The sequence below is a fragment of the Falco punctatus genome (assembly GCF_963210335.1).
Source record: "Falco punctatus genome assembly, chromosome: Z".
NCBI lineage: Eukaryota > Metazoa > Chordata > Aves > Falconiformes > Falconidae > Falco > Falco punctatus.
The window spans coordinates 2,993,956-3,008,473 of record NC_137586.1 but is presented as its reverse complement, the minus strand read 5'-3'; the positions used below and the strand labels follow the sequence as shown (position 1 = coordinate 3,008,473).

The 14,518-nt window shown below is 42.1% G+C and overlaps 1 protein-coding gene across 1 annotated transcript in view; it reads right to left on the bottom strand.

Annotated features, from left to right (window-relative positions):
• Nucleotides 1-1,682: 1,682 nt before the first annotated feature.
• MYO5B (myosin VB) overlaps nt 1,683-14,518 on the bottom strand; it is a 152,398-nt gene continuing 139,562 nt past the window's right edge. Inside the window, exons 33-39 of the mRNA XM_080371670.1 lie at nt 13,415-13,566; nt 12,983-13,072; nt 10,849-10,999; nt 9,408-9,693; nt 8,139-8,313; nt 7,101-7,181; nt 1,683-6,277 (exon numbers count right to left, since the gene is read on the bottom strand). Of these exons, the coding sequence (XP_080227796.1) occupies nt 6,125-6,277; nt 7,101-7,181; nt 8,139-8,313; nt 9,408-9,693; nt 10,849-10,999; nt 12,983-13,072; nt 13,415-13,566 (1,088 nt within the window). The 3' untranslated portion in view covers nt 1,683-6,124. The remainder of the gene's footprint in view (nt 6,278-7,100; nt 7,182-8,138; nt 8,314-9,407; nt 9,694-10,848; nt 11,000-12,982; nt 13,073-13,414; nt 13,567-14,518) is intronic.

Sequence of the window (14,518 nt, the reverse complement as noted above, 5' to 3'; positions counted from 1 at the left end):
CCCGGCCCAGCGCAGGCCCCGGCCCAGCCCCGGCCCCGGCCGTGCGGAGCCCCCGGTGCCCAAGCGCAGCTCCGCGGGAGCGGGGCCTGGGCTGGGGAAGGCACCGCAGGCCGGCGGCAGGCGGCCCCGGGGGCAGCCGCGCTCCCCGGCAGGGCCGGGTCCCCGGAGCCCGGGGCCGCCGTTGGTGGCTTGGGTGGGGAGTGGGGCTTGCCTCCGGGTCTCCCCGGGCACTGAAACCTCCCCGCTGTAAGCTGGCATTGATTATTTCTAATTTTTATATTATTTTTTTAATCAGCCGTAGGTTTTCTAACAGGTGCTGTGCTCTAAGCCAGCAGGTTTTGCACGCTGGGCTCGGTGCCAGGGATTTTTTGCAGAGTTTGTGTTAGCGGGTCCCATGAGGCTGGCAGGGGACCCCGCGCACAGAGACGGGTTTTCTTCTTACTTACGCAGAGATTAAAAGCTGCTCTGGTTGGTTTGCGACTGGCACGGCTCCAGCAGCTTGTTATCATCCTGAAACGCGATATAATTTGCACTGTATGGATGATACACAGCAAAGGGGGGGTGGAGGCCTCAGCTGCACTACTGGGGACTGGGGAAGCCTTTTATCCTAATGAAGGGTGGGAGCAAAACCAACTAATATGATGCCATGTAAATCTGAACACAGAGTGAGTGCAAGTGGATCCAACTCGTGCAGGATCCTCCTCTGTAGAGCTGGAGGTGGATGTGGTCTCATTAAGCCATAGTAAGTGTGTTAAACTTGGCAAAACACAGCTCTGTGAACTGTGGAACCGTGTTGTATGCTATCTACCAGGTGAAAAAAAAATAAAAATGTCCAAGAGCCTGCCAGGGTCGGTGGTATCTTGCAGCTGATTGAAAACCAAGTGGGAGCACAGCCCGAGTTGCAGAAACCAATCTGCAGAATGCTCTACACAACAGAAACCTTTCAAAGTTCTGGTGGTTGAAAACGCCTCTCAAGGCATGACTTACGTGTATAAAAACTTCAGTGGAACCATTCACTGTCTTGGCAGAAACTGAGAGGATCATTAAAAACATTTCACGTACAAATAAAATTTGCCATATGTTTTTGTTAATGCAATTTAAGTTTTATAAATTTTCTGGAAGAAGAATGTTCTCCTGTGAAGACTCCCTTTTTTTATTAAAAAACTCACAACTTTCAACTGCTTCTCCCACATTAATTCTAGTGATTTCTTGGATCTATAGGTCGGTGAACGTACAGCAAGATGCAACTTTGTCTTTCAAAGTAAGCAGAGGGTTTTACTGTATTTTCTCTTTCTGCCATTGACTTCGTTTAAGCTCACGCAGAAGGGCTGGCACTGCATGTCCTCTTCTCCATCAATTTACAATGGCCTTCAAGGCCGTAAGATTCCACACTCAGTTGGTTTCTAATTAGCTCACAGTACTTCAGTACCTCTGAAATTATTATAACTTCTAAACCTTTCAAACCTTCCAGTACAAGTTTTGGGACTGTTCATTTGTGTTTGCAAAGTACTTGGCAATTTGAAAATAGATGTTTCCAATATATAGAAGCAAATATTGAAAGATGTATTTTCCACATTCCCATTTTTGATCAAAAGTCACAATTTATTTAGAAGTGTTTATTTCACAATTTTTTTTTATCCACAGCTGAATATTACAGTGACTATTACAAGCATTTTCTACAAACAAAGGTGTAGCTTACAGATTTGTTCAAAATGGAAAAATCTTATATAAGCAGTAGTATTCCACCTACATTATTCATTCCCATTATCATTCAGCTTCTCTGACAGCAGCTATACCTTCTGCTTGTTCAGGTAATGAGACCTCACAAGCCCCCCAAAACCCCCAAACAAACAAAACAGACATTGCACTGTAGTAGCACATTTTTTGATAATTTGTTTCCTTCTAATTTCAAATTAATTTGAAAGTCTTAGCCCAGTGGCATTTACATTTTAAAATAATTTGTATACTCATTGGGGAATATGCCCTCCAGATTGTTTTACCTAATATCGACAATGCTAGAACTTCTTTTAGAAGAAAAAAAAAAAAAAGATTTATGACTGTAATATAGATGTGAATGAATAAAGTTGGAGTAAAAAAGGTTCATGGCTGTTTAGGCAATTCATTTTAATTAGATTATATTTATATACAATGGAAAAATGCTAATTTTTCAGTTAAATATGGTCTGAAAGAATAAGTTTGCAGTTTTGCTTATTTACTATTGAAAATGGAGGAAAATGACGTGTTGTTTCAGGTGTGGTTTTTGCACATCACACAAATGGAGGGTCATATCTTGCAAAGACTTTAGGTGGTGGTGTGATTTCAGTGTTTAAATTGCAGTATCAGGAAAAATAACCACTAGGCTTGAACTCTGAAACATGCCCTTGTTTTGTTACTCTTTTGCTTGTATGAAGAGGTCCTCTCAGATAGTGGAATAAATTGCATAAGCAAAATATAGTCATTATATAGGATTGCATAAATTCAGTCTTGAGGTCTAATGTTCTTTTCTAGTCAACTACTACACAACAGCTTTACTAGCCCAAAGACAGGCAACCTCAGCTACAAAATACCAATAAACAATAAAAGAAGGAAAAAAAATCAAACCAAGTTTCTGGTAAAATGAATCATAGAGGTTGTCGTGGATGTTCTCTTAGGTCAGAGAGCACATGACTGAACTCACACTTGGAAGCATTGGTTGCGTAGTGGTGGTGGTTTGTGTGATTTGGTTTTTTTGGAAGTTCATTTTTGGAGGTTTTCGTTGGCGGGTTTTTATTTCCAATATTCTCAATAGTGCTCTCTGAGATACATTATACATACAAAAATCGGTATAGGTCAGTCTTGTTTTCTTTCTAGCAACTTCAAAGTGTTTTTGCAAGACCTCCTCAGAGTGAGATTTTATAAGCAGGTGTATAAATCTACAGCCAACTTCTTATGAGAACAATAAAAATATTCCCACATTTTAATGCTTGTTTCAGAGAAACAGTGGTTGAGAAGTCAGTTACCTTAGTAACAGCTAAAGGCACACAGTGGGAAAATGCTCAACTTAATAATCAATATTTAAAAATAATGACAGATCTGGAAAACGGCCGCTTTCTCAAAGCCATGCTTTGTGTTAAATTGGCTCTTTCAATAAAGAAGTGCCGATCTGAGGAAAAATGGCATGCTTGAGCATAGCAATTTAACAAAACTAACATTTAAAAACAAATCTAGAAAATTGATAAAATAAAAATAATATATATATATATAAAAGATATTTCATACAGAGTCCTCTTCCAGATGGATTTTTACGGAGGAACTGCATTGTCACAGATCAAGACATTAAATCCCCATTTCCATCTAATACATATCAAGAGTTTTTAAGAAAGTCTCTTTGTTGTATATATAAATGATCCTTAAAATGCCAGTGAAAGACTGTTATCCCCTAGAAGACCGTTAACCACATTCTATAATTGTGATCAGCAACAAAATTGTCATAGAATAGGATTCAGCAGCAACTGTCATTAGTCTGAACAATAAGCATTGGTTTAATCAATCTGTTGGGAATTGTACTCTGAATAATTTACATCAGAAAGAGGTAGAGACATGAAGAGCCTGAGAGGAAACTGCTGGCCTAAGGTGAATTGTGAAAACTAGCTATGTGTTAAAATGAAAGACTGAATTCTGCGTGGAATTTTTTTTTTTTTTAATTTTTAAACTGTCATTAACTACTGTAGCATGGGATAAAAGTGATAGGATACAACTAAAAGATGAAATTCAGAGCACTGCAAAAACATTCATTTGCAAAACATGAAAAGAGGTAGAAACAATAAATAAAAATATTGTAGGTGAGCAAGTGACCAAAGAGCGTGGGCTCGCTGGGCACAGACAGCAAAACGGTGGCATTATCCTTCTTGTGCATGAAGAGGAGATGAAGGCACTACTGAATATGCGCAGTACATGCAAATACTCAAGGACTTTAGCTTGGAGGTAGCGCAGGTACTATCAAGCAATAAATCTTCTATAATTAGCTGGGGAATCTTATCTTCTACAATTAGAGGAAAAGAGAACTTCTCCCTAGGGAAACGGCCTCAAGTCTGTCTTTCAGCGGCAACAGCTGTGCTAAACCATGGGCCATCTGAAACAAGGTGTTTACCCACTGGTGTAGACCAATCTAATTCTTCACAACACTTGACTTTTTCTTAAAAAATGTGCTTTTTGGATAGTAATATACATATATAGTACATACAGGACTATTACAGTTGGTATATACATAGATTATATACATGATGCTTAAATCAAAACACACTCCTTGATCTAAAAAGGTGATTGCAGCATGGCAGGATTTAGTTTATTTTTCAAAAGACTCCACATTCTATTTTAATCCCCAGACCAGATAGAGTACCTGGTCATGAATTTGCTGTTTGGATATGTTTTACACCAACTAAAAGTAGTCAGATGCAGAGAGGTGTTTTTGAATGCTCCTTCATCACTGTGGAATTGCTGAGACTTCAGGAACCACAAAAGCAGGTGAGTTAAGATCTACTTAGAAACAACTGTTATGCAAGCCAAAAGGGCAAGAAGCTCATCACAAAGTGCTGAGACGAGAGGCACTTTTGCTGCTGACAAACAGCTGCATTTTGGCATGCTGAGCTACGGCAGCAGCATCGCCGCATCTCCATTGGGGTCCTTGTAGAGCATCCCTCAGCCTCGGGAAGCCACCTTTTCCCCTTCTTGGCAGGGAGAATGGTGCTGCCGTAACGGAGAATTCAACATGCCATAGCAAGTACCAATAAAAATCAGCAACTGCACTTGTGAGTAGCTGCCCCCTTTCCATGGCTGCATAGCAAGGTCAAAGGGTTGGCTTGTTTTTATTTGTAAGTCGGATAGAAAGAAATCCTAACAGAATTTGAATTGCTTGCAATTATTCATTGAAGGTTGTTGTAGACAAGGAGTTCGTGTTCACACTTAAAGAAATGGATTACATTACTAACACATTATCATTCTTTTGTGTGAAAAGATTTTGTTGCTTATCCATTCTCTTTTTGGTTTAAAATTTTCTTTTTTAAAGTATTCTTCACTTATAAGCCCTGTATTTGCACAACTGGTAAAATTTTGGGTGGCTCTTGAACTGAATCGAATTTTTCCATGGACTGCTATAAGCTAAGACTAACCCACTCAATGTAAGTAGGACTAGGGACCTGACAATTAAACTGGGCTGCTTTAGCATGTCTTATCTACACCTGACATTCTGATACAGGCCACGCAGGAGGTCTAGGAACCTCGACAGACACTGGAGGAAAGTTTTTCGCTTTTGAAAGCAGAGGGAAAGCCAACAGTAGGGATCAGGATGACACTCACCTACACTAGAAGCAGGAGGCCTAAGGCAGTCCCTTTGTCTCCATACTATTTCACCAGGACAAAACCTTCACAAGTCACTAATGCAAATCTGGTAAAGGAAGAAAGTCTGAACTGCCAATCTAATGAAATTCTTATGAAGCAGATGTACTTAGTGTAGTTAGGAGGAGCAACAGTATTTCTCAAACATAGAATTGGTGACAAATTTGACACTGGTGGAAACAAGCAGCGTCCAAGCCCGTTACGTTAAATGGCACGATAAATACATATTTGCACCTTCTGCAATTCACTTTCTCCACTCACTAGCATGATGCACTTACTAGCAAGAACAGGAGGCAGAATTGCATGTCCCATTATTAATACATGCAAACCCACCCAGCTATTAGACAAACTACATCCTTCAAGGCAGCATAGGTGTTTCAGATTTCATTTTAGATTTAACTCATTTCTTCATAGACACCTGCGAAGATCAAAGCTGTCTCCCACTCACCATTCTTTTTTGTTAGTGGCTTTTGGAGATGATTATGGGCTTTGAACTATGTCAATGTAAAATCAAGCAGTAAAAAATAAATCTACATTTCAAGTATCCTTATTTCTGAGCTGCAAATTAGCAAAAAAAAAAAAATCACATAGAGATCAGTCTCTTTTTTTACTGTACAGTTTCACATCCATCTATTACTGTGTATTGGTTCTTCCGCAAGCCTGTTTGGTCCACGTTTAAAGAGCTCCTTAAATTCCTTTCATGACTTTTCTTTTGTTGCTGGAGGTCTCTGGGTATGACAGATGGGCTTAATTAAACTTTCTTGAGAAATTCCAAGTTGAGAGAAGCAGGAATATGAATAGAGTCCATGGTTATGGAGGATGGGTTGAACGGGAACAAAACTGGGAATATGTGCTTGAAGTCTAACAGCAGCTGTGGAGGGTCATTGCGCTCTTGCAAGTGCTTCTATGAGGTGTGGGAGAAGAAAAAGTTAGTATCAGTTATTGCCTTTTCTTTGTATTTGTCATGTTTAACATCATCAAAGGTTTGAGAAGTGTACACAATTTTAGAGATACTGCAAAAAACAGAGAGAACTATTTTGTTCTCTGGTGCAGCAGCCTACCTCTGAGCAAGTATTTACAGCAACTTCTACACAGATGGTAAGAAACTGTTTCAGAAGAACCTGGCTATGTTTTCTACATGACCACAAAGCAAGATACAGGACTTGGAAACAACATGATCCCCTTGCACAGCAGCAGCAGCACTGCACAGAAGCATAGAATTGTTTAGGTTGGAAAAGACCTTTAAGATCATGAAGTCCAACCATTAACCAACACGATACCCGCAGACCACTTTTGATTCAGCCGCTCAGCGATGGGGACACATTCCAGTAGTAGCTGAACACATTTATGTTTCCTTTTCCTGCCTCCTCCTTGAGAGCATTAAAAAATGTTTTAATTTATTTATTTTTCCTTTAGTGGCTGATTGTATCAGAGAAGCAGCTCCATTTCACCGATGCTTCACTGACTGCTGCAACCTTACTTCTGAGTTGCCTTGCTACCAAAGAGCTGGTTAGCTGAGCTGGGAGCGTAGGTGCTTATTGCTCTTTGTGATTAACAGCCTGGTTATCCCTGCAGCTCTATGTTGCAAGTAAGTGTGTGCACATACAGAAAACTAAATTCAGGACAACATGCAGCAGCATGCTTATTACAAAACACCTGAGTTAGTAATGATTTTAATACAGATGTCATTAGCACTACCTCCTCCATGTTACAGCCCTTTAACTTACCTGTATGTCTCGTATGAAAGCTACTGTCACACGTTCTTCAAACTCATTCACAGGAGTGTAGAGATTAAGTATCTTTACAATCTGTTGAAAACAAAATAGGATTACAGACAGTCATGAGAAGCCAAACTATTTCAGAATACAAAGCACCACCAACCCTTTGTCTTGATACGGCCATAACAAGCGTCCCATGACACTACTGGGAAGCAGAAGCAGCGCAAGTATCATCCCGGTGTTCCTTTGCCTGCTGTAAGCCTCCATGGACCTGTCAAAGCCACTTCTTACAGCAACGTTTGTAAATTGGGAATAGACTTGAACAACAGCTTTATACAGGAACTCCACTTGGCTGGCACACGGTGACACAGCTGACCAGTACTTCTGATGTCACCTCTACAACACTTCTCCTGATGCTCCCTCACTCCTGCTCCTCCCCTACCACCCCTTGGCTTCTCTCAAGAACACATGTTCAAGACAGGGCGATGAGAGATACAGGAGAAAGGATCTCCACGAACCACTGGAGATCAGCTCACACCTCTCACTTCTCCCTTCCTACAACATCATCAAATTAAGGCCAGGCAATCCAGCAGCAAAAACCCCTGAGTTTATATCCTCCTGGAACGGAGTCTCAAAGTTTGAGGTCCCAGCCAGCCAGCCTAGGTGGGCAGTTCTCAGCCTCCTGCCCCGAATGTGAATCCTTGGTGGGCATCCTGCAGACCTAGCCAGGTTAGACCCTGGCAAAAAACAACAGGTGGGTTTAAAATCCCAAAGTTCTGAGTTATACCATGACCTCAGGGCTGGGTTTCATCTTTGCCGACTTCTGGAGCTCCAGCACCATCAGAGGTGCTGCCAGAGAGGAGTCACCATGGTGACCATCTCGGACAGGGTTCAGTACCTAACATCTGTCCTGAAAAGGACAAGCTGCCCCACTGTGCGAATGGCACACTGAGTTGGGGCAGTGAAGAGCTGGCTCCAGGAGACCACCCTTTCCCTCTCCTTTAATTAGCAGTACCCTCTGGTGTAAATCTCTGCCCTGCTCCCTACCTGCTGGGTCGTGAGCGATGTGCACAAGGAGCAGATGGCCTCGGCATCTTCTGAGGTTTTCTTTTTCAGCTGCAGAAGCTGCGCTGCCTGAATCAAGGGCTCCAAAGTTTGTGCTGCTCCACTCTGCTGCAGATTCTTCCCACGCAACCATTCCTCCAGCTGGCTTATGTTAAACCTGGGTGAAAAAACAAGACAAGATGTGAGCTGAAAGTCAAGAGATAAGATGTAGCATTTCAAAAATCCTCTCTGAGACTTAAAGTATGTAGCAGTGCTGGTATACATGGCTTTTTGTGATGCACGTTTGCAATACCCATGGCAAGAGACATCCAGACCAAAGCTTAATACTCAACAACTTGGCAAAATTCATACTCTGTGTACCTTAGAAATAGACAAGCCACGTAACAGCTAAACAGCACAAGGGATGCGCTTTTCTACAGCGTTCAGATTCGTTCAAATATCCAGAGTCAACTAAAATTACACTTTTAAAAATCTTTTAAATGCTACAAAATCCTACAAGGTACCCAAGGACCTCTGAAAACATCTACACAAAAAATGTCTTTGCCTGTGCCCACTCTCAGGCTCAAGGGGAACATGTAAAGATCCACTGTGGGCAGAGGGACAGAAGGAAGGTTTAAATAATTTGCTCTGAGAAGTAAGTTGATAGATTTATGCCAGGGCTGACAAATACTCATTGCCCCTTTCTGGCAGGTTTGCACTAGCTGTCCTTTCAATTTTTAATCCTTATTACAACACTACACTAAGACAGTGATGGGGCAGGCAGGCCCCTAATCTCAGCCCAGCAGATGCCTGTGCTGCCGCTTGCGGGCAGCTCACAGGAGGCCAGAGGCGCACAGCAACAGGGGTTTCTGTTTAAGATCCACTTGCGGAATCGGAGCCTTTGGCACCACAGCACTTGTTACCTGAAACTCGCAGACATGGCAGTGGGAGAACACCACGGACTTCTCCATCCCACATGCAATCCATCCTACCTCACCTGGTGTAGTCTTTGTGCAGCCTTCCCGCTCAGGCAAGGGTGGGGAAAGCCCACCCCAGAGATAATTACTGTAACATGCATTTAACTCACAAGTGGCACAGCAAACTGCATTGCACAGACATTACACAATGGGCGTTAGCTTTAACGGGCACTGCATCGGTCTCCTGCTGAATCCAGTTTCTCCCCTCACTTACACTATTGCATTTTATTTTCCTATTTTCCACTACCTTATAAAATCAACAAAACTTCCTTAAGCAGGTACATCCCCGTCCCACCTTAGCTGCATGCCCGTGCTCCACGAGCAGACATCCTTCCTCAGCAGGAGGTTGTTCAGGGCGACAGCATTGATCATGTAGAAAAGCTGCTTGAAGACCTGCTGCACAACCTCTGGGTCCAGACCCTGGTCACACATGATACTGTGGAATGTGTTCAGCTGGTGAATGATTTCGTCTAAGCTGTAGGAGCTGTCACCATCTGGCATACTGGAGGAACGATTCCTGTAGCCCATCGGTTTGATACCCGAAAGCCCCTGGATACTCTCATTTTCCAGCACCGCAGACACTGAAAAGGGGGGGGGAGGAAAATGAGCTAAAAAAGCCTGCATCCACCTAACAGTCACTAGAGGTAAGAATTGGTCCCTTCGTGGGCAGTCATAAACATGCAGCAGCCTCAGTGATGCACCACGATGGACACTGGGAGATCTGAAAGCAGAACTGATCCACCGATTACTAGTTTACTATGAAAATATGAAACAGTTGAAGCACACAAAAATATCTGTAAGATCACGCTTCCCCTCCCCCCCCGCCCCTTGGTGTTACTACACAGAAATCACTTACCATGCTGCAGAAACAGGGAACAGCTCTCCTTTGAGTTGTAATCAATTCTCCCTCTATACCCACCACAGAGCCTTAAATTCTGCAGTTAAAGTGATTAACTAGCTCAAAGGATTGGGAGAAATAAAGATAGATTAAGAGTAATAAAATTCTTACAGCCTGACTGATAGAGGAATGGGACAACTTTCTACAAGGAGCAGGAGGTACATGCAGTGATGCCACCAGATGCAGCCAGAATTTGCGTAATGACATTTGGAGGGTAAAGGGAAACAGTCCCAGACAGGAGTCCAGGCTGGGAGCTCAAGGGAAACACCAGCAGTTAGAAAATACAAAGCACTGAGGACAGACCCTCAATTAGCTTAGCAAGGAGGAGGACAGATGTAGCTGGGGAGGTAACTCTTGTTATACTGACTCACCCTTGCAAAACAAGGTCTTTGTTTAAGCTTTTTCTTCCTCCCGTTTCTCTCCTCCCTCATAATGCACACTTCCACCCATAAAGAACTTAACCATGAACCTGGTCTGGAGGGGAACACTGTTCCTAGAGATACCACCAGCACCACCTCACTTCCCTCACAGAAAGGAAGGAGGTACTTTCTATCATGGGGGAAATAAGCCTCATCCCTATTAGTTGCATATCATGGGGGAAAATAAAAACTCATCCAGGTTTGCTTCCCTAACTCTAGGTCACTGCTTACACCAGGACCTGCTTCAAACCAAGATGTTTTATTTTATTTTATTTTTAGTGTAGCATATTTCTCTCTACCAGCTGCGGGCTTTTCCTTCAGCGAGAAGTCATGCCAGCACCTTACAAAGGTCTGAAGAACACTCTGAGTAGGTAATTAAAAAAAACACCTTCCTAAAAGCTAATGTGCTGCAAACTTACCGATCATGGGTTGGAGTATGCCCTCTGATATCTTAATGAGCTGCTGGTAGATCTGGACGGAGAGGTGGCTCAGCACCTGGCAGTACTCGCTCAGGTCAAAGTTCTTCAGACAGTGCTCATTCTGCTTCGGTGTGTTTTGTGTCATGAAACCCTGAACAGGAGGAGATTAAAACACCCAGTTTCATTACTCCACTTCTAGTCCAGTGAAGTCACTGTATTAATTAAAAAAAAAAAACTTAAAATATACAATATATCCAGGTATGTTACCAAAGGACATTTTTACTCTATTATAGAAAAGATCAAGACCCATAAATCACTTTTGATTTACTCAGCCATTTGTTCACAAATTTTTATTAGAGGGATGCTTTTTGAAGAAAAGCATCATTAAGCGGTAAGTTTTTCATTTTAACTTCCACAAGGATCAACCTTTGTATTAACTGCAATATATATATATATATGAACTAGAAAATTTCAGTCCCTGAAAAACTTTTTCTAGCTATTTATTTATCCCTGTGAGTTGCAATGATTTAATTTTGTAATTAACACAGACGCTTTAATTGCCTATTCATACAGTGTTATCAGTTTGGTGTCAAAATGAGAACTCTGCAACCTTCTTCGTTGTTTGCCAACCAGTAAAATGCAAAAATACAACATGAATAATTTGAGTTGACTTCAGAATTTCTATATTTACCTCACCGATGAAAAAGTGCTTTTTGCACTGCAAGACTTGGGATTTTCTTTTTAACCTGTTTTCTTAAAAATCAGTTGGATTTCAAACTAAATGTAACACTATTTTGGAAACTTCTCAGAAAGATTCACACACACACACACACACACACTTTTTTTGCACCAAATTATCAACTGAATTTGTAAATAGCTGCTTCATTTAACACGGTAAATAATGGCAAAGAATGTGAAATTTAAGTTTGGGTTGTTTTTGTTTTTTTACCCTGCTCGTTTTCCATAATTTTCTTTAAATGTAATGTTGTCACTCAGGCAGAAGAGGGCAAACAGGAGCATATATATTAGTAAGAATTGTCTAAATAACTTTTCTTTTTAGTTTAACTTTTCAGGTCCTGCACTGAGGTTTTACACACAAGCCATCATCTTGTGAACGACCTGAGTAGTTAAACTGATTCCATGAATTTTTTTTTACTTATTCTTAAAGCTTGATTGGTTACTATATCTAACACAAATCAAGACTAAATGAGAAACGACATAATTTGGCTCTGCTGAAAATTTTGATACCCAGAACATATGACTGTAAGGATGACAGCGCATAACATACTAAGAGGACTACGATAATCTGATTTTGTCGGAAGGGATCAGTTGTAACAAAATGTATTTCAGTTTATGAAATATTACCGAAGCAGCAAGAAATTAGAGTATTTCCTTCTGAAATTATACATTGTGGTTATGCATTTTTGCTCTCTCGAAGGGTTATTTTGATCTAGTTGAACTGAACAGGAAAAAAAAAGTCAAGTAGAAACAATCAGAATAAAAATCACAATATTTGGAACAGTTTTCACCTGTCTAAAAATCTTGGGTAATGAAAAGCTGCAGGACCTACTAAAGCCAGGGGAACAGCCTTCAAAACAGCCTACCAGAAGGAAATCCCCTGCTCAGGCAAATCGAGGCGCATGGTTGGCTATGAAATTCAAAATACTCTGGTACATGTTCTGTTGGAAGGGTCTTGGTTTCAGCTCTCAAATGTCTTGTCTCAGTGCAATGGCCCATGAACCTCTAGTCTAGCTCAGACTAGACAGAAGGAAGAAATGTTTTACGCTAGGGATGGTGAGACACTGGCACAGGCGGCCCAGAGAGGTGCCCGATGGCCCATCCCTGGGAACATCCAAGGCCAGGCTGGATGGGCTCTGAGCAACCTGATCCAGCTGAAGGTGTCCCTGCCCATGGCAGGGGGCTGGGCTGGAGGGACTTTGAAGGTCCCTTCCCACCCAAACCATTCGGTGATACCACAATTCTAGGAACTGCCTCACGTTATATCCAAATTAACGAAAAGAGAAAAGGCAGAGATGACCCCATGTCGTTACCAGAGGGAAGTCACTAGACCCAGAAGACCTGAAGACCCTTCCTGGAGGAATGCCAACATACTCAAGATCAACAAGTTTCTTACCGCATCTCCGCTGTACTGCTTTAAACAGTGCAGGAGGCGACACGTATTCGCCAGCCAAAACGACGTCATCTGAAAATCATTGTTGTTTTTCTGGAGGAACAAAATTAAAACATGTGAGACCACCCCCCCTTCAGCAGGTGCTGCTGACATAGCAAGACGAAGTGCTTTTGAGTTTCCCCACCCAGAATCAGGAAGCTCTCTCTCTGAGAATGTGCAGTATTAGCCATTTGTTCCCTGCAAATATTTTTTTAAAATCTGTGAATGCAAAATGTTCTTGCTAAGATCGTAGTTCTCCTTACCATAAAGTGAAGCCGTAAGACTGACTTGATTTGGGAATCACTATAAGAGCTGAACATCACATACTTTGACATGGTTATTACCATCTTGCACCATTCTCAACCCCAAGACAAGAGAGAACAGATGGACACCTACCTTCAGCACCTTCTTAATGCCGTTCATAGTGGAAGTGAGCAAGGAGTGCACTTTCTGCTCATCACTGATGTAATCTGCGTGTCTGATGCACATGTAAAGGATGTAGGCAGGAAGGCAGGGAACAGTAGCAGACACTGCCTCAGGCTTGAGATCTAGAAGTTTTTTTAAAGTATCTTAAAATTCACCAACTGCCAGTGAAGCAGGGAACACCAGAGCTGGAGATGTACCCAGGCAAACCCCTCTCCCCCCAGCCCTGTGGAAGATGAGATTTCATCTCTGCAGCTTGCATCCCTCCCTGCAGCACAGACACATAACCAGAAGCCCAACTGCAGGACAGACGGACCTGCTGGAGCCAGCCAAAGCAGCAGAGCCGCAGTACTAAGGCTCAGGAGGGTAGCATCATCTGCACTGAAGTTTGTGACACTGTCCCGTTACACCTTACGGATGCGCAGGTAGCATTAGATCTTCTCTACCATGTAAAAGCCTACCCAAGCAGCACACAAATAACCTTAGAAAGAAGTTCCAGGAAGCTTTCAGGAATACCTCTCACAGGTCATAAACCCCCACCTCCAAATTCACAACATAGTAAAATCACTCTTTCCCTCAAGCTACTGAATCCTAATGGCAGATGTGGGAATTTGCAGCCCCTAAAGAAAAAGTCTGTCTGATGAGGGGAACATCAAAGACCACATCAGCGGGCTAACACTGCTCTTTGAGCACTTTTCAGATCCTCACTAGATTCTGCTGCAGTTATGGAGTGATGGCAAATACCAACACTCAGCCAGGGAAGCATGACTTCTCTAATAGCGCTGAGTAAGGGGATGCCGCAGCAATTCTGATCAGAACTTTCAGCGTGAAAGAGCTCACAAGTTTATTATCTGTTATTATCTCATAAACCAACTACCTTTGTTTCATTGCTGTGCAAAATCCCTGTGGTCTATCCCTTGCTGTGCCCTCCCCATCTATTACCACGTTGTATCAAGCTCAGCAAGTTACTGCCTGCTGTAAAAACTGCAGCCTCCTTTTTGCATTTTCCATTTTTTTGCTATTCCTAAGGATTATATCCATGCTGGTCTATCTGCTTAGTGCTGCGCTGCTTTACAT